Source organism: Spea bombifrons, chromosome 8, assembly GCF_027358695.1.
Source record: "Spea bombifrons isolate aSpeBom1 chromosome 8, aSpeBom1.2.pri, whole genome shotgun sequence".
NCBI classification, from domain to species: Eukaryota; Metazoa; Chordata; class Amphibia; order Anura; family Pelobatidae; genus Spea; species Spea bombifrons.
Window position 1 is genome coordinate 2,226,551 of NC_071094.1, and position 23,660 is coordinate 2,250,210.

Genomic DNA, 23,660 nt, shown 5'->3' on the forward strand with positions numbered 1-23,660 from the left:
AGGACGCGACTATATATACGAGCGAGCTTGCGGTTGATTGGCCGCTCTTGGCGTCGAAGGATTTGTGCTTGCGTCGAAGTCTTGTGAAATGTGGTTGGTTTTGAGAATTTGCCTGCGAGGGACTGCGGTGTATAGACGGGCCGTGCACGGTTAGCTTGGTGCTTCTACAGGACGCCCGGGGCTGCTCCGTTGTCTGCCGATTCCATTCCGTAGCCCGATAACCCCCCCCGCTAGGAATGAGCGCCGCGGCAGGACCGGCAGCACGCTTTACTGTAATACCAATGACTGCAGAGGTTAACCTTGATTGCCAGAGCGCAGTTTGTGCCGGCCTGGTCCTGGCAGCTGTCATCTGGGGGGGAAAAAAGAAATATTATTACCGAACGGGTTGGACAAAAGCGAATTGATACAATATTACACGAGGCCAACAACATGAATCAGTCGTTGGTCTCGTCTTAGATTCAGGAGCCGTATGTCTATCCCATGCATGTTTAATCCCCTCAGTGTATTACCCTCTACCACCTCTGCTGGGAGGCAGTTCCACTTATCTTCCACTCGTTCAAAGCGTCTGTTACCACAGATGGAGGTTCAAATCGGGACAGAAGCCTGTCCCGGCACGGTGTCTTTTGGGGTACACCTTTGGGGCTTACCTGGGGGGTCTGTAGGGCAAGGCAGTAAGTCACACGCCTGTTTCACCACCGGCTTCACTAAAGGATCACAACCGCGGACAACATCCGTCCCCTGATAGCACTTAACATCCCGCATCCGCACTCCCACTCCGCACGTCTTGCTGCACTGTATGAGCAAAAGGTCCCGTGTGACTTTAAAAGCTGCCCATTTACCAACATTTTTATTTTTAACTGATTTCATGATAACTCACATCACAAAATTAAAATATATATAAACAAACCACAAAAAAATTAAAAAAAAATGTAACAAACAAAAAAATTGCATATATAATTTTTTTTACACCCATAAAAAGATTATAATTAGCAATCAGTTGACAGTCAACCCGGTAAGGAACCCATTGGCCTATGGGAGCAGCCAATCACAGAGGTGCATCATGGGACTTATCATGTTCCACGCAGAATTGATATTTTTAAATCTATTAGAATTATTTTAAATCTATTATTAAAATTGTATAATGGTTTTAAAACCTAACAACACAAACTACCATTTTTTTATCCTGGATTGAATATTTGATGTAATTGTTATTTTATGTAATAAGTCAACTTATTTATTTAATTTAAAGTTTTATTTTAAAATAAATCGTCGATATACAGCCCTGCGGAACGCTCTCATCTACGAGCATTCTACGAGCACCGCATTCCAATGGAACAGGAGGGAACACCATCGCAACCAAGAAGGGGTTAATTAGTCTTATTCCCAAGACAAGCAAGGCACTGTTTGGATTTTGGCACCCGTCGGCCCGCGGACAGCGCTCGAGGCAGGCTGCGGATATGCTGGGAAGCCGTGTCTGGCAGGGATATCCTAAACCTAATCATCTTTTGGCAGCCAGCGAGCAGCCTGTCTGGGAGATCCACCGGGACCTTCGTGGAGACCGAACGCGTTCTCACCTAAGGTCAAGCAGCGAGACGCACACGTGCGTCCTCTTACCTCGGACCAAGGGGTGGTGTACCACTTGAAACACGGCCTCTCGAAGCAGGTACCGTCCTCGGCGGGCTTCTTGGCAGCGTCGCAGTCGGAGGCGGCGCGGGTTTTGACTTTCCCGTTGGCAACCTCCATGCACAGGACGACTCGCTGTTTCGTTCCACGGCCGCAGGTCGTGTTACACTGCAGCGAAACATGACGAGAAAACCATATTTCCTCCACGGACGAGGAGAGTGTTCTATAAATCTATAAAGGCGACCGGCTTCCAAGTCTCGCTAAACGAGAGAGCTACGGAGACCGAGCGATTAATAAATAAGTAGATACGGGGCTCGCTGCCCTGCCTTGTTGACCATGAATGACCCAAAAATGTAGACTATCCATTTTTTAAAATAATTTAAATATTTTCCTTCATTTTTTTTTGTAGGATAGAACTTTTCAAAATACCGATGTGAGGATTTTCTGGCTCGTTCTGTAATTTTTTAGAATTTGAATTAAAATTTAATAAAATTTAATTATTTTTTGCAGATGCGATCAATGCAACGACCAATGGAATTGTCCTGCCAGCTGGGCCATTCCATCGTTAGAACGTTGCGCCTCTTTATATAGATATATAAAAAAAAATCCACGACCTCTTACCCTTTCCCAGTCTTGGCTAAGCCACTGTGGGGGGCAATTCTTTTCTCCGCAGGGGTGAATGGCCAGAGGTTTAGCGTCGAGATTGCACTGGGATTCCGGAACGACTCTGCCGTCGCTGGTCTTGCAGTAGACATGTCTGATCATCTTCCCTTGGCCGCAACCTCCGCTGCACTGCGACCACATAGGTGAAAGGTACGTTAAAAATGGCGGCCTGACGATCTCAAATACTGACCCCCCCTCCCCATCACCAAATTACGACCCTCTCTCCGAACTCCGATTGGCTACAAGGAACATTCTGTAGAACGATTTAGAAGCTGCCTCTGACGAGGTCTTTCCTTCCAACGCCCCATGCCAAAGAGCTGTGGTCTAACCACCAGAGCGACACAAACGCGCACCCCTTCCAAATCTGTTTTCTACCGCCATCGGCACTCATCAATTACCACTAAAAATAGGCAGTCTCCTTAGAAACTGTTGCTAAGCAATGCCCATGAGATACCCGCAGAAGAGGTTTAGATGTTCCTCTTGGAGATAATTGGATTACTTTGCAGATGGTGAAATCCTTTTTTTGTTGTTTTTTAATGGGTCGAAATCATTTTAGCAGAAGTTAAATCCTCCGAAGGGAACGGATATTGCCTGCCAACTGCCGACGCTCTAAACGCGATTTGGTAAAATGGCAAGCGAGTCTCTCGGGCCCGTGGACTATTAAACGGCAGTGTTTGTTAACATCTTAGGTTTAAATTCAACCTTCTAGTCATAGAATCTTCACCGCCGTATCCAGTCGTATCATTTTGTGTTTATGCACCTTACCGTTCCATGTTATTTATTAATTAAAATGCATAACATGGCATTTATTTATGTGAAACCTCATATCTCAGCAGCCATACCTTTCTACATCATTCTTTTTTAACTCCCTAATGATCTAAGAAGATTGATTTTATGTTCAGAGAACATAAAATGTATCCGACACCAATGATAGATTATTAAACCCGATAGAAGTCCTTACGGGTCCCCAGTCTGAGGCCGTCCATTGGCGATCACACGCCGGTCCCGTACAGTTCTTTTCTGACGGCGGCTTGGTGTTCGGGTCGCAGAGCTTCTCGTCCTCCGAGCAGCGCACGTCCCTGGTGATGACGCTTCGCTCGCCGCACTTAGCTGTGCACTGAACGGGAAACAGATAACGATCCGTTAATAACAAGATACGGAATAATAACTTTACGGTTTCCGGCAATTCTTGATAACATTTACGTTCAAAATGTCCTAAACCCTGGTGGTATTTTCCATTCGATGACATCATAACTTACCATAATCTACATCATAAATTACCATATTACATTATGGTAGGTTATGATGTCATCGAATGAAAACACCATGTCCTTCACCCAATGACCTCACTGAAGAGAAACAATATCGAAACATAGAGTTTAATTGTAGGCAGCCGGCGCTCGGGGATTTATACTTCGATTGTTAAAAGAAGAAACGGCGATTGTCTGGAACGGAGTTCTTCGCGAGGCTCATCTCGTACCTCCAGAAACGCTTCGCCTACCAACTCTACCTATAAGCACAGAATGTCCCCAGACACGAAGTACGGAGGAGAAGACAGCCGGCCGGGCCATGAGTGCCAGCTGCCAAGACATCTGGTTTAAGGTGTGAGTTCATTTTATTTATTCCCCCAACCGCGAGTCTACAAAACGTTCGAAAGGAGAAAAAAAACGTAAAAAAAAACAACAAAAAACCCCAGAAGGCATCGAAGACAAAAAACCGGTATGAAGGAGCTCGGGGCCGCCCCACGGAACTCTGGGAGGGACAGTAGTGTCTAAGAGACTGACGTCGGCCCTATGTGTGGTGGGATTTATTAGACCGCGGACGGGGCAGAGCCGGCGTTTCTGACTCCTCTTTTATATAATGAGGTCAACGGCTCGACGTAAAAAAAAAAACGAGTTCTGAGAATCCGGTGACCTGCGAAACGTTATTAACCCTTTCATAACTCGCCCCCCCCCAAAAAAAATATTCTGTTTCAGCAATAACGGTCCTTAGGAGAAGCGCGACACGTCAGGAGGGAAAGACATCCTGAATGAAGTCACCTGCGATCAAGCAGGGGATCCCGGCTGTGATGTAGCAGGAAGTAAAGCATCAGTCGGGACGCTCAGATATCATTTAATCCGAGGGGAGGAGTGGGCTCCAGACTGAGAACCTGAGATTGGGGTAAAAACCCAGAGAATCTGCCCATTCACCCCAATGGTTCAAATTGTTACATACCCAGAAAATAGCCGTTATTCACAGCAATCACAACGTATCACACGACCGTTCACGCTCGCTTAAATCATCTCGAGCCTCGGACACCCCCTTTAATCTCCGGTTTCTGGCACCGTATCGTAAAGCGGCGGCGCGTGTCGGCCACAGACGGCCGCGGCAGACTAGCGCGTGACCGACGCGTTTCCCGAAGACTTCACCAGGATTCGAATGCCTGTCAGATCGCTCCCGACGCGGCCGTTTCATGCACTGCCAGTTGGCTCTTGAACTCGGACTCGGATCCAAGTGCGATTAGCTGCGCTGGCAGAAGCGCCCGGTGGCCGGGGAGAGGCTTCAAAGACCCGTCTCCCAGCGGGACCCCCTCAGCTGCACCCGCGTCAAACGCGAGGGATCACCTGAAGCAAAGAACGCGGCGGCTCCCAGCTGAATTCAATATCGTTACAGCATAAAGAGCTGCTATGATTAACGGCTTCGCAGATAATGATTCTTTAGACCTTTCTGTCCGACTCCGTCGGAGTCACCAGAACCCCTTCATGTCCGATATGATTTCCGGTCACCCCAACGAGGTGTTAAAAAACTCCTATTATTGCTTTATCCTCATAGAATATATTTACAGATCTTTAAATCCACCAAATTATTAATAATAGTAATATTTTAATAATAAAGATTTTTTTTACCCCAGTTTTGGGTGAAAGGGCAGATTCTCAGGGGTTTTTTTTTACCCCTTGGGGTAAAGAGGCAGATTCTTGGATCACACATTCTGGCCCCGACTCCTTCATATCCTCCTCCCATTAACTGATATCTGAGCGTCCCGACTGGTGCGTTTCTCCCTGCAACATCACAGCGGGAATCCCTGCTTGACCACAGGTGATTTCATCCAGAATATCTCTACCATCTGACAAGTGGCAGAATTTTTGATCTGGCTTGCGCTGAGCGTCCCGTCACGTGACGAGTTAGAGTAGACGTAGCGTTACCGTCACCCGCGTACCTCGGACCACTCGGACATCTCCCACTGGGGGCCGCAGGCCGGGTTCCGGCAGATTTTCTTCTCCTCCGGTCGGGTGATGTCGGCCGACTCGCACATGTCGCTGTACACGGAGCTGTCGAAGCCCGGGGATATCATCTTCCAGCACCTGACGATACGGAACTGGTAGCCCTCCCCGCAGGTCCGCGAGCACTCGCTCCAGCTGCTGGTCTCCCACCTGCCATTCCAACCATTAAAGGGTTAAAAAGAGCACATTGGAATAGACACGTTATTGGGAAAAAAGTATAGAAAGTAGTATTTTTTATTCCTTGCTCTGCTAAGTCGTCAACGGCAACGACTTCTAAAACCTATGGCGGTAACAAAGTCAGATCATTGCCGGTCCAGGCTCGGCAGTTGGTACCATTGGCTGTTGGGAGTCCCAATGGTGGGGGGGGGACTACGTTTTGGGGTAGAGTATGAGAATTTTGGGGCTTTTGTGCAACAATGTTTCAAGAAGAAGAAGAATGTTCTCTAAACCTCACAAACTCTTCCGAGGACCTCTTATGACCGGGGAACGATCAGCGAACGTTCTAACCGGGAGGGTTCTAATCGCGGCGAGGGTTTATTCAGTCCGGTGGGAACGCGTTGGGAAGGCCGGTTCTAGAGCCGGCAGCGAGCGTTCCGCGCGTCGTACCTTGGCTGGCATTCTCGTCCGGCACAGAACTCGTGCACGGGCTCCGGACGGGTCAAGGCATCGCAGTAGGAATCATCCACTTCCACCCCGTCGTAGCGCACGCACATGGCGTAAGTTGACATCACCCCTGGTGCGGAGGGACAAACAGAGGTCAGGGGCAGTGCAGGCGAGGGGACGAGAATTTGCCGCGCCGCGCATGGAATTACCCAAGGAATTACTTTATTGATGTCACCCTGAGCAGTAGCGCTGAAACAAGGACCATGCCTAGTATTAATTACATGAGTAGGTCAGAAACCGCCGGCAGAGCGGCCCCCATTCGGCCCCCGGCTAGTCTGCCCGTTTCTCCTGCTGTAAAGACTCAAACCTTAATCAGTCGCTGGTCTCGTCTTAGATTCAGGAGCCGTATGTCTATCCCATGCATGTTTAATACCCTCACTGTATTACCCTCTACCACCTCTGCTGGGAGGCTGTTCCACTCATCCACCACCCTCTCATTTGGTTAGCTTTGCCCGTATACTGACCCGTGGTACACGTGGCACTGCATGGCTCGTGGGAAGATAGCTTCCACCGGTACATATCAGCTGCGCTCATCCCCTGGACCTTCCTCAGTAATTTCAACCTATTTCTACCGAGAAACACAACAAAAGAGAGAGAGAGAGAGAGAGAGATTAATCCGCGGACGTCTCGGCCAACGAAGCTGCTTAAAACAGGGGTCAGGTGGGCATCTCGCTGTCTTACTGTTTACAATGGCTTATTATTATTACTCGTACGATGATAAATATATATATATACGTGGACACATATGGAAGTATCGGTTTATGGTGTGGAATTTTAAAGTTTTGGGTTTTTTGAGGGGGAGGGGGGGACGTAGGGTTACTTTGTATTTTAAAAACCTACCTGTCCTGATCCCCTGGTAGAATGCCCAGCCTGGTTAGAAGCAGAGCTTCAACTGTCTAGAAATAGAGAGAATGGGATAAAAATACCCAAAGTAGAAACAGTTCAGAATATAACAAAATGGCTTTTTTTCCCCCCCAATTTTTTTTCTCTCTCAAGGACTCAATCAAACGGGCTATAAAGTGTCTCCTGATAACTTAGCGGGTGGATTCCACGCGCCGTAGGCAGATGATCATGAATGATGTAGAAGGACCTAAGTGGGTTGGTGGATTGGCGCGCTCACTCATGGTCATTTGAAGGCCCATCTAGTCTACCCAGTACCTGGCCTCGTCTGTGTCGGCTTAATGAAGAATTACCCAAAGCGCCTCATTATATATCACGCATTCCAACCAACGAGGTGGACTCTATGGTACGAGGGACTCGTTGGCTGAAGGTGAAGATTTCAACGAGGTGGACTCTATGGTACGAGGGACTCGTTGGCTGAAGGTCAAGATTTCAACGAGGTGGACTCTATGGTTCAAGGGACTCATTGGCTACTTCTAACCAACTCAATCAAAAGCTTACAAGGACCTTTCTTTTTAATTACCACGATGCAACCTTTTGTTTACAGAGTTGTCTTCTAAATATATATACTGGGGCATACTGGTAAATGAACGGCCATTTTGAATTGAGGGGTGGGAAGAAAAAATAGCGACTGGATCATACCAAGAACGAACACAATCGAAATGAGAAGCCCAACCAGCCGTCTGGCTCTGAAGGGTTAGATAAAGACGGTTTATAATATCATCTTAAAAGCATGCAGAAGGTCAGGTTTGATATTTCTGCTTGAGCACAGGTGAGTGGGTCACTATGACTGAGCCAGGGGCACACCCCCTCCCAAAAACAGGTATTACTTAACCCCAAAAAAAGACAGACTCATACGGCCCTCTCCTCACCACCACAAAGACATGCAGGTAACGTTATTCCAGACTAAAAAACAATGGCCGGCTCCAAGCAAAGAGGTCTACCAGAGTGAAAAATGTCTACTTAATCACAATGACTGGCCATTTGGATCGTTCCCTCCGCGTTAAGATCCAACAGAGCCATGGATTGCTCCTCAATGTCTTCTTCTAATATATCACGAATTATGTCTGCCAGCTAAGAATGAGTATTTTTCTACTTCTACTGTGACTTGGACATCTGAGGGTCTTTCTATTGCTTCCAAACGTAATATCGATAAGAGAAGAACCCATGAGGACATTAGAAGCCTTGCCTTGAGCTCGTTGACACGATGAACAGCCTAATTGCGAAGAGAAGATTAACGAGCGGGAGGTAAGGTCCACCGACACCTATCCGTATCTAATGGGAGTTGGATGGGATTCCAATGTCATAAGTCTGGACCTACGCTTGTCTTAGGAGAATCTGCCTCTCAACTATGGATTTTAGCTGCCAATTTAGGGTTAAGTGGTAAAAAAGGGGTGGCCTGCTATTCCCCATTTGAGCCATTAACTTGATTTGTGAGGAACAATGGCCAGCGGGGATGATGCTGACCTTTCTTGTTCGACATCAAGGAAACCAATCAATAGCCATTCACCAATGAGTCTTGAGTGACCAATTCATCCAGTCAAGGTCTATAGTAATAGAGCTAACCTCATTTCTAAGCAGCAGAAGCTCTCTTGTAACCTCGTTTGTTTCGACTTGACCCGTGAGATCGCTCACTTGAGGCTTCCTGGAAGGCTCGGTGGGTAAGTGATGCGAAAGCGTTGCGGTGATAAATTTAATCATTTCGTTTCTTAACGAAGTGCCCAACATTGGGTTCTGTGAACCACTAAGCTGCACGTTTGGTAACAAGTCATGGGGTCTCGGTCTTACGCATATCGTTATTAAGACAAGGAGCCCAAAACATCCAACTGGCCCATCTTTAAGGACCACGGGTGGGAGAAAGGAGTGGATTCTCATTGACACATTGTTGCATATAACCCCTCCTTGCAACTCGGTGAGTAAATGTTTCTGGTAAAACATTTTGGGGGCCAGATACCATAAATTTGGTGCTATATCTGGGACCACTTTAGGTGACTCTACCGGTGCTGGAGGAAAGTTGAATCGACTGGTTTCCAAATGGGAGCTTTGGACCTTCAACGACGGAACCTAGAGGAACAGTTTATGGACATTTTCATATTTATCATTTAATTCCATGCCGCGCCGCGATCAGTAAGGATAGCCGTGAACGTACAGCCGTCAGCTGACCTGCCCGGCAGATTTCCGCCATCTTAGACCTAAGGAGTACGGATCTCTCTCTGATTCAGATCAGAAAAGTAGCGATCGTTAGGGTTGGGTTACCTTCCAGCCCCCTTAATACTCAGCCTCATTAATTGAATGAACTAAAATATCGGGATTTCAAATCATTTAAAAATGATAAAATCAATAATTATTATCATTTGCGTAGAATATGGCGAGTCCTAATTTTGTTCCATTAACCCCGTGTAACGTGGAAGAATATTTACTGTGTCTCATGGGGGCTCATCAAACAGAATTGAGAGGGTTCCGAAAAAAATTTAAATAAATGCATTAAAATACATGTATTTTAGAAATATTGTCTTTTAATCTCTCCTGTCGAAAGGGTGGGATTTTTATTTTTTATGTTTTATGATTCGGGGTGGGTTTTTGTGCTCTCTTTTTTTAGAAAATGTATTCCCAGTATTTTACAATAAAACCTATTCTTCCCGTTTTTGGGGCCGGTCCTGCAGAGCGTTTACTGGAGCTGTCAAAGCCAAAAAGGAGAGAAAAAAAAAAAAAAAGAGAGAAAAATCCCAAACAGTTTTTTTGGCAGGCGGCCGCGGCCGGGATTCAGCTGTTGTTTTGGCTGCCGGAGGCAAGAAGATATATATATTTTTTATTTTTTTATTTTTTTTTTAAAGTAAAGTCTAATCCCGTGTGCTGCGGGGATTAGACGCGAGCTGCACCTGGGTTTAGTGAAGCGAGATTAGAACACGCAAATCTCCTCTCTCAATTAGTGCAGGGCTATTTCTAGGAATTTCAAGAAACTTTATTAATAATTTAAAAAAATTTAAAAATTTACTTTTAAAAAAAAATATATATTTTTTTTTTCCTGCTGTCCCTTGGAACGGCTACTTTTGCAGTACCCCTAAATAGTTAAAATTACACGAAGGCATCAAAATAAATCAGTTAAATTTTTTAAAGCCGCTAACGCGTTTCACAGACATTTCAAGTGGGCAAAAAAAAATGAAGTGGCTGGGGGGGAAGGGCATTACCCAGACTATTTAAATGACTTTGTGCCCTATTGGTGTAACAGAGCGGGGCATTTAGAAGAATAATGGGGGTTTATTTACCCCGTTTTAATGTATAAAGCCGTTTCCTGCTGTTTCTATACACATTATCGGGGCTTTTAGGGCTGTAGAACCCTGTAATTTCTCCCATAGAGTACAAAGAATTATATAAAACCTACTTTTTAGGTAATAGAATCTAGAGATATTGTGTATTATTTATTATTCAGTCAATATGTCAATAAAGAAAATTTGAAAATTCTAGAAATGTCCATCTGCAAGGGCCCAACATTGATATAAGAATAACAATGATAAGGTATAACCAAAAAGGACCAAATTTCTCAATATATCTAACTTTGCAACATACATCGAGGGCGGCCAACCTTCTAGAGAAGTCGTTGGCCCCCAGGTTTGATAACCAACATCTAGAAAGCTACACGTGACACCAATGTTTGGCGCCATAATTATACCTCCCCATTGGGTCATCCATGGGAACCTGGAAATTAGGACCGGCAAAGATTTGTCACCAACCTGGCTTTCTGTGTCTTGTTCGAAGACGAGTTTCCATTGGAAACGGTGGAGTTGTTCAGTTGAGTCTCCGCCGACGTGTTGATGCTCAGCTCCAGGTAGGTGATATTGAGGTCAAAAGGCGCGCTGTCCTCGTTTTCTTCGTAATCGACGTAGAAATTGTCCAGGTTGGGCTCTACAGAGTTCACGGGTTCCACTTGGGAGAAGAGGATGCGTCTTGTTAGGTTGAGGAGGGCCTCTCTGGAGTCTGAGCTCTTTCCAGCCAACTGGTTGAAGATGGCGTTCTCGGAGAAGAACTCTTTAGAGTTGAATTTGGGCACAGAGTCTTGCTCGCCCATGATGTACGCCGTCCTGTTGGTGTTTAAATCTAAAATAAACCAGAAACCAACATACGCTTGAGTGCTGTGAAATTTGCAGAAATAAATTCAAAATGGCCGTAAAAAAAAGGGCTATAGGAGAAGGATGAGTATCCCCTCACTTGCGATAGAATGTTCCTTCTTCTTCTAAAGTCATGGTTGACCCATAGCTTCCCCACCTTTTCTTTTCTAAGGTGTCCAATGTTTTCCGCCCAAAAAAAAAAAAGTCTATCCAAATTCTGACACGCTCCCTAAACAGGACCCCAGGGGCCTGTCCGAAATTCCTCAAAAAGGGCCAGTCCTACTCGGAAGGAGTAACAAAGGCAAACTCATGGAAAGGCTCAGAGCAAGGTAAAGGGGTAAGAGGAAACGGGAAGGAATAAAAGAGCGAGAGGGAAGGAGAGTGTGAGTACGTATGTATGCATGAATGTATCTATGTGTTAGCATGAGTGTGTATGTGTAAGTATGTGATAAGATGATTGAGTATGATTGAGTATGATGTATGTAATGTAAGAGAGTCAGTATGTGTTAGTGTGTGTTAGTGTAAGTATGTGTGTGCATTTGTATAAGAGAGAGTGTGTGTGTGTAGATATGTATACCCGTGTGTATGTTAGTTATCGGGGAGGGACATAGGGCCAATAGGGCCACTATGCCTGCCCCCTCAGCTCAGAAGGTGCCAGCCCTTCCCTGCATGACCCATAATGGTCACGTTTCTATTCCATTATATCAAGTTAAACAACAATATGGAGCACTTGGCCCAAAGGAACCAGAAAGGTTTGAGCCGTCACTAACCAGCCCTGATCACAAGGGATTTATATATTAATCTCCAATACCACGTCGGATAATACCTTTGCTTGGTTTGCCTTTGGCCTTCTTCTCACACTCCATAGAACAATGTCCATCATAAACTTCATTGGTCTCTTGGCCACCGACGGAGGGCAGTTTTTCTGTCGACCCCTGCCGTGTATTCCCTCCTCCTCTTCCTTTCGGATTGTTGCTGTAGTAGCTGACGTTCCGAGCCATGAAATCATCCTCGAATTCTTTACTTTCCTCGCTCTCCGAGTCCGGGAACGTGTAGTAAATCGGCTGAGTGAGCCTGGAGTGCGGCCTCTGAAGAAGGGTGTACTGGAAGGTGATGGAAGGATTCTTCCCATTCTGGTTCCAAACCTACACATGGACAGCAAAGAACTATTGGCTCAAAATAACAGTTTTTGGATATTTATATATATAAGAATAATATATAAGAAACACAATAAGACACGGATACTTTCCCCAAGTCCGTCTACAACCACAGACAATATGTCCCGATGCGCATGTAACTTTACCATGATGTTTAAGCCTTGGTTGGTTGGCCCCTGAGCCACGATATATTCGATGCCAGTCTCGTATACATCCATCGGCCGCCGGTATTTAAAAACGGTGCCTGCAATGTTGTAGTTTTTTGGGCTGTCGACCTTGAAATTTCCGTTGAAGTAGAAGTATCCGGCTTCGTCTGCAACAGCTTAACATAAACATGGCGCATGTCGGTCAGTCCACCGATAGAAAGTCTTACTCCTCAACAGATTCGTACCAAATTTAAATTTGACAATTTTGTTAATTCGTATAAATGTTTGAAACCAAGGAGGGTCCCCAACGAAACAAAGCAGGCAGCTCAGGATTTTCATTTGAATTTAGTTTTTCTCACTCGCTTACTCTCTGCCACCCTCTGTCTTGTTCTCTCACTCTATGTCTCACCGCTCTCTTTTTCTTCTTGTTCTCCGTTAGTTCTCCTTCATATTCGTGTTCCCCGCTTCTTCATTTTTCCTTCATCTCCGGTGATCCGCTTCTTCCGGGGATCCGCTATTTTACCTGGACCTCCTGGACCGCGTCAGGTTGTCCCCGTGGTGCACGCCAAGGCTGGTCCCTGATGCAGGAGATCCAGGAGGCCAGGGCAGCACAGCTGATCACCGGGAGAAGCTGATCACCGGGAGAAGCTGATCACCGGGAGAAGCTGATCACCGGGAGAAGCTGATCACCGGGAGAAGCTGATCACCGGGAGAAGCGGATCACTGGAGAAGAATGAAGAATGAAGAAGCAGAGAACATGAAGAAGGAGGAGATGAAGCTGAGAACAAGAGCTGCGGAGACTCGGAAGCAGTTGGCGGAGAAGGCAAGGAGACAATGAAAGAACGATAGACAAGTAAAGCAGCTTTAAATGTGTTAAAATATAAAAAGTAACCAGAATGTGTGAGGATAGAACCCACCTTCAACAATGAAAGTAACGCCATTGAATAATAAACATTGCACGCATATTCATAATAACCACGCGCATGGTCGTACGGAACTCACCTAAGACGTCTGCGGATTTCTTGCGCTCCACTACTTGAATATCCCTTGCTCCAGCGGGTATGTGCGTCACCAACGAGTAGCCTAAAAGATACAATGTATCACTCAATGCGCGTTGGGAACAAGGATAAAGAGCCATGGTTTAGGCAAAGGTAGCCATCGGAACGACGGTCATTCATCCGTTCCCGAGTCCCGAAAGAGACAGCCCAACCAGAATAAATTCTAGTTTCAATTTTCATTCCTTCGCTCGTTTCTCGGAGACGTTGCGTGTTATGGTAGGCACCCGAGAAAGCCAAGCCCGGCTTAATAAAATAAACATTTACTACGGCTGAATGCTTGGCAGGGCTAGAATCCCATTGACGTCGAAGCTCAAGCAGTTGAGAAGACGTTAATTTTACGCCCCGGCTAATGATGAAATCTACAAGGTTCCAGAGCCTGGAAGAAAGAGTGGGATTGTGTCCCGGCTGGGTCTACCGGACAGAACGATTGTAATTGATAACCTTGAGCCAGTTACCAAGATGGGAGGCTCCCTTTCTGTAATTCCCAGTGACGTGGATACAGCTGCTTCCGTCTCCCTGGCAGACGCCGCATTTGTCCAGAGTATGGGTGGAGAACAAGACCCCGTCGCATCCAATCGGCTGGGGAGAGAGAAACGCAATACGGATGGACCAGCGGATATCGCGTCGGTTTTAAGCCCTTAAAAACGCTCTGGCAAGAATTTTTTGTTCTGTAACGTTTCAACAAACCTCACATTTTCCAGACACACAAACCCCTCGGTAGTCACTGTACTTGCAAGACGTCCCGTCGCGAGCTTGGACCATCAGTTGTCTCTGACCGTCGGTGGTGGTGCACTGAAGATCGCAGGGTTTGCTGGAGATGTGCACGTAATCATCTAAGATGCGACACATTCCAGTTAGCCCGTTCGATGGCGGCGCACGTATTGGTTTATGATAACCTATGTGCAAGACCTTGAGAAGACCTTGTGTTCTTGAGTTGCAACAGGCATGAGACTCGTGATCTGGGGCAAACTCATGGCCATTGAGTTAACGTCAAAACCGACCAAAGGTTTACCAACCAGAGGGATCGTCCAAGCAACTTTGCATTGAGTTTAGAAGAGTCACCTTGAGAGCCATCCAAAGGGACTTACTGGAGACCCAAGTCTACCATCCCACCGATTAGTGAATAAACCCAAAGTTGAGTTGGGGATAGTTGGTTCTTCTCGATTTGGGATACGAATACATCATTCCAGAAGAACCCACGGATTCTCTTTTTGGTTTTATTTCCTATCTCTGATATTTCTTGACTGATTTAGAACCCACTGGTAGTAAGTACCGTATAGTACTCACCGGGATACAAAGGCTTCCATTGATAGGTCTTCCCGTTGTACACGTGGGAATTAAACGACGTGCACTGCTCCTCGCGGAAACTCCTTCCATTTGTCGGGCATTCCTAAAAAAAAAAAATATTTAAGCATTTATCAAACAGCAGCTTCTAAAGGTCACACAAGGTCAAATCGATGTTCGCCAACCAGACGGAATTAGAATAATTTATGGAAATAAATCAGAGGAAATGCATAATTCGCAAGTCTTATCTATTATATAAATTTGTATCATTGGAATTAACTTCACATAAATTTATCCTCTCAATGGCTTCTGTCCAACTGGACGTTAACCCTCGTCTTTCCGTGCCATTCATGCTATTACCTGAACTTTGCAAAGCTGGTATCTTTTTGAGGTTCCTGTACAGGTTTTATTTCCAAGAACGCTGAGCGATTTCCTCCTGGAAGCGTCAAATTCAGCAGTTTTCAGATAGAAAAAAAAAAAGAAATCAATTTTTCCCCAATTTTCATATATCTATGTTTAAAAAAAAAACAAAAAAAAGTCACTCACCTTTGTCTAAGGCAATGCCGCTCTTGAGACTTGACTCCACCACCACAGGTCCGAGTACAAGCTGTCCACTTTGTCCATTCTCCCCACCAGAATGTGGTGGCGCTGGCTCCTTCTTCTAGACTGTTCGAGGTCTGAGCATTGTCCTGGGGATCCAGAAGAAGAGAACAAACGGGTATATTTTATGGTTCTTGCTTAATTTTTAAATATCGGTAATAGATGATCAGCAAAGGCACCCCTGCAGTCTATAAATCTAAACAACGCCTTCAGAGATACCCCAACCTCACAGGGGTTAATCAATTGGAACAATTGCGTTTAAGACAACGTTCCATACTCCATCAAACAGACACATTGTATCCAAATCAACAATCAAAGAGAACCTCACGTTATGTTCTTTACCGTGACCATGGCTGGATTTTCCACGGGATAAACTTTGCATTCCCTTCGGGCTCCTTTTTTTTTTTTCAAAGGCAGGAGAATAAAAACACTAAAATATTCGTGGTAACAACGCCACCGTTGCAACTAATGTTACAGAAGCCAAGCGCCATAATTTAATTTTTCTCTTAGTTTCTTTTCTTTTTTTCTTTCTCATCATAAACTTTGTAGAGTTGTGGAAATTTCCAGCCCTGGAAATACCTTCTACTGGACCAATTTAACAATTCTTCTTGGGTGACGTATGGAGCTTTCCAAACCTCGTAAGTGTTTGTCTACTGTATTTAGCTTGGACATGTCTGTATTTATGAAAGAAACTAAGAATTGGCTTCTGCAGCCCGGCTGGTTTTCTTTGAGCACCTGTCACACAGTAAGGATTCCGAATTACAATGAAAAAGCAAACCATTTTTTTTCTATACTGGATCCTAATAATATTAATAAAGATCTCCGATGACACATAGACTCACCTGGGCTAGGACACACGTGAGATTAAGCATTAAAATAAGAAATATCCATCGGGTTCTCGTGGCTTTTCTCATAAACAGGTCTGATTCTGGATCATCCATGGTAGTATTCATCTCCGAAAGGCTCTAGAAAAGAACGTTACGAGCGGATATTGAGATACATCGTTTCGAAAAACAGGAAAAACATGGCGGACACCACCACACTTAATTCTCAATAGGATAAAAAATCAAAAGAGAAGCATGTATGTTACGATCAACGTCTAAAGGATCCTACAAGACCTTAACAGGGTTGGCCCAACTCAACCTGACCAACGTTGACTTGAAGGCCATCCAGATAATGGCGCTTCTTTCTGCTCTTACTTTATATTGAGTGTAGGCATCTGGCAGTGATATAGATATCTCAAGAGATCTCAAGATTTTAAGTAATGTTTGTTACTTTTGGTTATTTTTTAACATATTGAGGCTTGTATGATACCATCAATGTCTAGAAGATCCTGTTGGTGTTGGCCCAACTCAACCTGACCAACGTTGACTTGAAGGCCATCCAAATTATGCCTCTTCCTTTTTATTCTCCTACTTTATATTGAATGTAGGCATCTAGCAGTGATATAACCAGTCGGGATCTCAAGAGACCTCGAGTTCTTACGTAATGTTTGTTGCTTTTGTTTTTTGTGTATTCCTGGGCTTCAGTTCACCATGACGGTAGGAGATCCTGTCTGGAACACCTTGTACATGTGGCAGACGTGTTAATAAAGCAAGCAAATTACTCGTGAACTTTTAAGAGCTCAGTAACCCCGCATGTGCAGAAATCTGTTTCTTTGGCATCGAAAAACCCCCCATTCTGGAGGTGAAAAATCCATGGGTCACGAGAAACAAAACCTACACCCTTCTTCTTCTCTTAAAAACATTGAACGAAGAGTCTCGGGAACCTAATTCTACTTATCTTGGCTCTGTTATCGCTTTCAAAATACAGCCCACCACACACATTATATTAATTTCATCTGCAATAAAGGTTTTATGGTTTAGGGTTAAGAACTTAGATCACACAAGTATCTCCTTCCATTCTTTTCCATTCAAATTTGGAACCATGCAAAGTTTAATGTGCTTTTTGTTTCCAGATGCCACAATATGTTCTAACAGAAGATACTCAGAAGTCAATAACCTTCTCTGGTTGTTTGGTTAGATCCCTTATTTTATACAATTATATCCCCACCAGGAATAATGTATCCTTGGATTTCATATGGAGATTGTTTAATGGATGCAATTCTAATGGCTACGTTGTATACCCTTGGAACACCCCATTGGAGCCAGTCATGGAAGGAATAGAGTGACGTCATCTGAATGCTATAACCGTCTTGGAAACAGGAAACCCATTCGAGATTTCATAAAGATATAAAAAGTGTCCAAGAAACCAAATACAAATAAATATCGAAAGGAACTGCAGTCTTTTCTTTCGGTAAGAAATCATCAAGACCCTATTGAGGTCCTCTCATGGTGACAGCTTCCATGATTCCCATGTTGGGTTGCAGATGGATATACTGTATCTCCACCAGGGCCACCATCAGAATTCTTGGAGCCCCGTACAAACCTAAAGACATGACCTCCCTTCCCAATCCCACCCAAAGCTCCTCGCACCGCCATGTCCATTGCTCACAATGACCCCAAAGCATGCAATGGAACCACCCAACCTCAAAGACCAGAAAAGGGCCACCCGACCCCAATCCCTGGAAGGAGGCTTCGGAGCCCCGGTGGGAATGAGTCTCCCCTCTGCTCTTGCAAATCAAGCCAAAGATTTTTGCACAGAGTGTTATTTAATTAGCAAAATCAGCAAAAGTGGTGATTTTGGGGACATTTTGGTTCTAACGGATCCCAGCCTGCGAGAAAGGCCTGCAAACATCTGGTGTCCACCGTTTTAGGCAGCGACACCTCTGCTCCTCCCGGCACCGCTGGGCGTTTAAAGGCTTCTAAGCGATTGTTTGAGAAGCACACTAATTCATTGATGAACTCCAGCCCGGAGCTCTTGGCCGGCATGCGCCGCGGACAGGTGTCTCAGTGTCTAACTACACTTGGTTTTCATTAAGTCTTCCAGACATATCTGGTGTCCGGCCAAGAAACACTGCTCACCGCAACATCTTACATGAACGTTTTAAAAGGCAGAGAACAGCGAAGGAACAGCCACGGTTTTAGGAGCTGGCAGGGGGGGGGGGAAGACCTTCTCGGTACTGAAGGAATCGCACGGCCTTTAATCACATGAATCTAATAAAATAATACTTTTAGACATTATTACTTCAGTTTTTAAACTCCTTGTATTATGCCGTGGGGACAATTCATTTGTGATGGAGATCTACCTGGTAGCTGTCAGGATTTGCCCCTGAATCCCGGGGTTTTTACCCCAAAAAAGGGTCTTGGGGTGAATGGGTAGATTCATGGAATTTTTGTACCCCTGTTTCAGGGTCTCTGGGTGAATGGGTAAATTCTAAAGGGTTTTTACCCCAATCTCAGGGTCTGGTGGTGAATAATCAAGGTTTTACCCTAGTCCCATGGGGTAAATGGGCAGATTCTCTTTTTTTTTTTACCCCAGTCTCAGGGTTCGGGACTGAATGAGCGGATTCCCTGGGTTCTTATCCCAATTTTAGGTTGAATGGGCTTATTCCCTGAACACTTACTTGTCATGTGACACAAAACCAATCACTGATAGCTTATTGCCATAGCAACAAAAAAAAAATCCTCAAGCTTTTCTGCAGAATAAATAACTAATCTACTAAACTTTATTTTCTTAAAATTCTAGAGGTGGCTTAATGTTTTAAGCACCTTTATAACGACCTTTCAGACCTCTCTGGGTGGTCCTTGTAATGACATACCCCGTAAAAGCCCTTAACGATATACCTGAGCACCTTAAAGTGATTTTTTATGGGTCTCCATCTAAAATTTTGTGATAATCAACATTTCTATGGATCATCTTCACCCGCCTGAACTCCCGTCCATTGAGATAAGAATGTTCAACAACGTCCTTTGATGGGACCCATATGTTATGTATGAAGACGTCTCGTACGTTGGAGATGTTTATCACGGAATGTTGTGTCTACGCAGGTATTTAGGTTTAAAGTATTCCGTATGAATTGCTCTCTGCCAATAAATCAATTAAGATCAGATGATCTCTGGATTGATAACCAGCAGAGGAAGTTCATGGTGGTTGACTTCCAAGCTGGTGAGGGTTACTAACTAGAGGTCAGTGCTCCTCTTCAAGTATCTCTAGATGAATCCTCCATGGGCGTAAGGAAATACTTAGGCTACGACTGATAAGGGCCATGAATCTACAAAAAATACCGTCGCGGGTTTGGGATGACTATATAGATATCGACAACGTCCCTCAGAGCTGGAGGCATCTACAGGGGTTCCACGGGAATACAAATATGGAACGTTCAACATCCATAAAGTTACGGTAAAAGTTCTGCTCAACGGACGGGACCGAAATACACAATAATTATGCAAAATCTAGAAAGAAAGAAAAAAACGATGTGTCTGCTCAGAAAAAAATGATGTCATAGGTAAGCGTTCATTGCAAATCTGGGAATAAGAATAATGGGGGGAAAAAAGTACGTAAAATTTTGAGTTCTAACAAAAAAATAAGACTGTCGGAGTTGTCTAATTATAAAAACATACAAAAAAAGGAAAGATGAATATTTATAATCATTTTGGATCCCCTGTTATAATTGTGTCGTTTTTATTCAGATTTCATGAAAGGCAAACACGCCGATTCCTAGATCTCTCCAGATTTACTCTCGATGACATCGTAACCGTAGCTGATTGCGCGGACGGCTAACATTCCGGCCGATCCGGTTTCATTTATAAAAAAGTTATTTTTCACTCGAGAAATGTCAGCATCGGAAGAAACGCATGACGCATCGAAATCTGCTAGCTGTGTAAAGATATCTAGCCTGGCCGCGTTGTCTAAGGTGGACAACTGGACCCACCGGAGTTCTCCAACACTGGATTCATTTATGGATGCTCTATTAAGGTCAAACTCATTAAAAAGGTATTACCAACCAAGACTAGTCTTACATTCTATGAAATACGTTGCTAACCGATAGAATGACGTTCTGTTTCAAGGTCCTATAAGTTCTCCAGAATTGACCTTCGCTGATTGACCTCCAGAGCTATATCTCTTGGTGGCACCTGCCCCTATAGGGTTAAACCGAGGAGGTATGATACTTCCTTCAAGAGTTTTGGTTTTACGGTGAAGTTGGAGAAGATTAAATGACATGATAGGTAATAACCTCAACTAAGGTAGACTTTTATCGATGGAATCCCATGTGTCAGGTAAGACCATCAAGCCAAACATGAGCCCAGACTACGCTTCAACGGGAGATGAATTACCCCAACGATCCAAACATTCTGGATCTCATCTGGAAAGACTCACGGACCTGCTATCTTAAACGCCGTGCTCTCGTACAATGACCTTGGGGTCAAGGAGTTCCTTCCGCAAAAAACATTTGACTGTTACTGTATCAAATAAACTAGGACAAGAAAAAAAAAAGATGGTTTCTGGACCAAATATGGTCCACCAAGAGCCTTTCCTTGGATTTACCCACCGGCCATAATGTTCCTGGACAGTTGCAGTAAAGGGTTAAGCTTAAAGAAGGTTTTTTTGTGAAGAGCGATTCTAGTGCAAAATTCTAAAAGTGGTCTTGTCACCATAGCAACTAGGAGAAGGGTTCACTCAGTAGGAATGATTGCCATGGTGATGAGAACTTTTCAAACTCTGTAGAAGAATAATTTTTTGAAGTAACCCTTCGGAGTCTCCTGTTGTGAGTGAGACTCATCAGGGGTGAGGAGAGGAAGATTAATGTTCCTGAGAAATACATCCCGCATTTAAAAAGACTTTGTATCTGAAGAGTAACGGTGGCTCCTTCCGAGGAAGATATGGTTACATTTAAGGTTTTGTGGCATCCTGTGGAAGCCCAGCGCATAAACCCCACGTGGCCAATCTAATGTCAAATGTATCAACCCCCTGTGTGCGGCCGAGGAACACTCATCATACATCATACATGACGTTCTGTTACATATTAGATACATCGAGAAATAGATACCCCATAGAGAAGCGGAGGCTCTTACCTGATGGGGAGGAGGCGCAGGTGACGCTCGCTGTTCCAGGTCAACGGTGGGGAGAGGGCGGCAACCAGGTGACTGCTTGGGTTAATAGCACTGGATGGGCAGGTGGCGGCCGCGCGTGGACACTGATACATATATAATATATATAATATGATATATATATCTATAGCTATGTGTGGAGGGTGAGGCAAGGTGACATTAACACACACCCAGGGCTGCTTCTGGGGACTGCCACGCTAGAGGTGTGCTAGCCCGCACGCCGGCTCTATAAAGGGTTAATATTGCCATATAATGACAGTCGTTATTCCTTCTGTTTACCTGTCTGCCTGTCCCTGAGTCTGCCTGCCTGTCCTTGAGTCTGTCTGTCTGTTCCTGACCCTGTCTGACCCTGTGTCTGTCTGTTCTTGGCGCTGTCTGTCTCGCCCTATGTCTTCCTGATTGTGTTTCTCACCTTGACACCTTGTGTGTTCTATGGCTGTCTATCTTTGTCTGTCTGTCCCTATACCTGCCTGCCCCTTTAACTGTCTGTCTCAGTGTCTGCCTGTCCCTATCTGTCTGTCGCTGTGTCTGTCTGTCTCGGTGTCTGCCTGTCCCTGTGTCTGTCTGTCTCGGTGTCTGCCTGTCCCTGTGTCTGTCTGTGTGTCTCGGTGTCTGCCTGTCCCTGTGTCTGTCTGTCTCGGTGTCTGCCTGTCCCTGTGTCTGTCTCAGTGTCTGTCCCTCTGTCTGTCTGTCTGTCTCGGTGTCTGCCTGTCCCTGTGTCTGTCTCCTCTGACTCGCAGTCCCCGCTCCGCTGTAGGTTTTATAGCTGCTGTCAGACAGACTGTCAGGAATTCACACTTAGACCTCACTCTCCTGTCTTTTCCTCCTCCTCCTCCACTTCTTCACTCATTTTCTCTGGATTATATCGCCCTCCCTCCCTCTCTCTCCCCTGTTCTTCACTCTCCACCCACAGCCCCCTTTACCTCCTCACTACAAACCCCTGCCCCTTCTCACCGCTCGCAGTCCCTGCGCCGGTCCCTTTATTGCTTTTTATCTCTCTGTTTAAGTCTGTCTTACTGTCTGGCTTCAAACCAAATCTAAACACGAGCTTTAACCACTTAGCCGACCGGTAGCTGGCGGCAAGAGCGGCTCTTTGCTTTCCAGGACTCTCAGGAGAAGGTGACCGTGCGCTCACCGCGAGCTTAAAATCTTCCCGAAACACTTAAAGCGGGGGATTGGGGACGTTAACCCTGTAATGTCGTCTCCTCTCCCAATCATTTTTTAAATAATGGCGCGTATTCTACAGGACGTACAGGTTCCAGGGTCGTTTCCCGACATATATAATGTGTGTCGGCCAGGTACTCTGCACGTGATACAGGTGTGAGGGCGACTCCATGCGCCTCGGGACTCTGGGTCCCCATACACTCGACGGGTTTGCTTATTGCCTGTTGTGGATGTAACTGGGATTCTGGCAACAAAATATGAATTTGGAGCTGAACTGTAAGCTCTTTGGCCCAGCAGCAGGATCATCCCTATGGTCTCTGGTACCCTATGCAGAATACGTCTCCGGCGTCACCTTCTGGCATACACTGGTTGGCTGATATAACAAAGAACTCCATGACGGTGCCGCCTAGTAGGGCTCTTGTCTCTCATTTGGTAGAACCAGTGGTTGGCTGGCACCTTCTTGCCTGGGGGGGGCAGGTAATGCCAAGTGGCCCCATCGGCCCTTTGCACCCCCACTTACACATACACATTCATGCTAACGCACACATACTTACACATACACATTCATGCTAACGCACACATACTTACACATACACATTCATGCTAACGCACACATACTTACACATACACATTCATGCTAACACACACGTACTTACACATACACATTCATGCTAACGCACACGTACTTACACATACACATTCATGCTAACACACACGTACTTACACATACACATTCATGCTAACGCACACGTAATTACACATACACATTCATGCTAACGCACACGTACTTACACATACACATTCATGCTAACACACACGTACTTACACATACACATTCATGCTAACGCACACGTACTTACACATACACATTCATGCTAACGCACACATACTTACACATACACATTCATGCTAACGCACACGTACTTACACATACACATTCATGCTAACGCACACGTACTTACACATACACATTCATGCTAACGCACACGTACTTACACATTCATTGACAACTCATTGTAACTCAAATGACCTCAAATCATATCAGG

The 23,660-nt window shown here is 45.1% G+C and overlaps 1 protein-coding gene across 1 annotated transcript; it reads right to left on the bottom strand.

The window, feature by feature from the left end:
• Positions 1-230: 230 nt before the first annotated feature.
• ADAMTSL2 (ADAMTS like 2) lies at positions 231-21,521 on the bottom strand. The gene is made up of 19 exons (XM_053473669.1): positions 21,415-21,521; positions 16,303-16,425; positions 15,407-15,549; positions 15,221-15,296; positions 14,864-14,966; positions 14,264-14,409; positions 14,032-14,155; positions 13,521-13,601; positions 12,519-12,694; positions 12,042-12,360; positions 10,841-11,204; positions 6,674-6,777; positions 6,153-6,279; positions 5,483-5,696; positions 3,248-3,403; positions 2,245-2,415; positions 1,615-1,791; positions 648-792; positions 231-349 (listed from the first exon to the last, which is right to left on the bottom strand). Exons 2-19 carry the CDS (start codon positions 16,411-16,413, stop codon positions 231-233), a joined length of 2,856 nt encoding a protein of 951 aa, XP_053329644.1. The 5' UTR covers positions 16,414-16,425; positions 21,415-21,521.
• Positions 21,522-23,660: the final 2,139 nt, after the last annotated feature.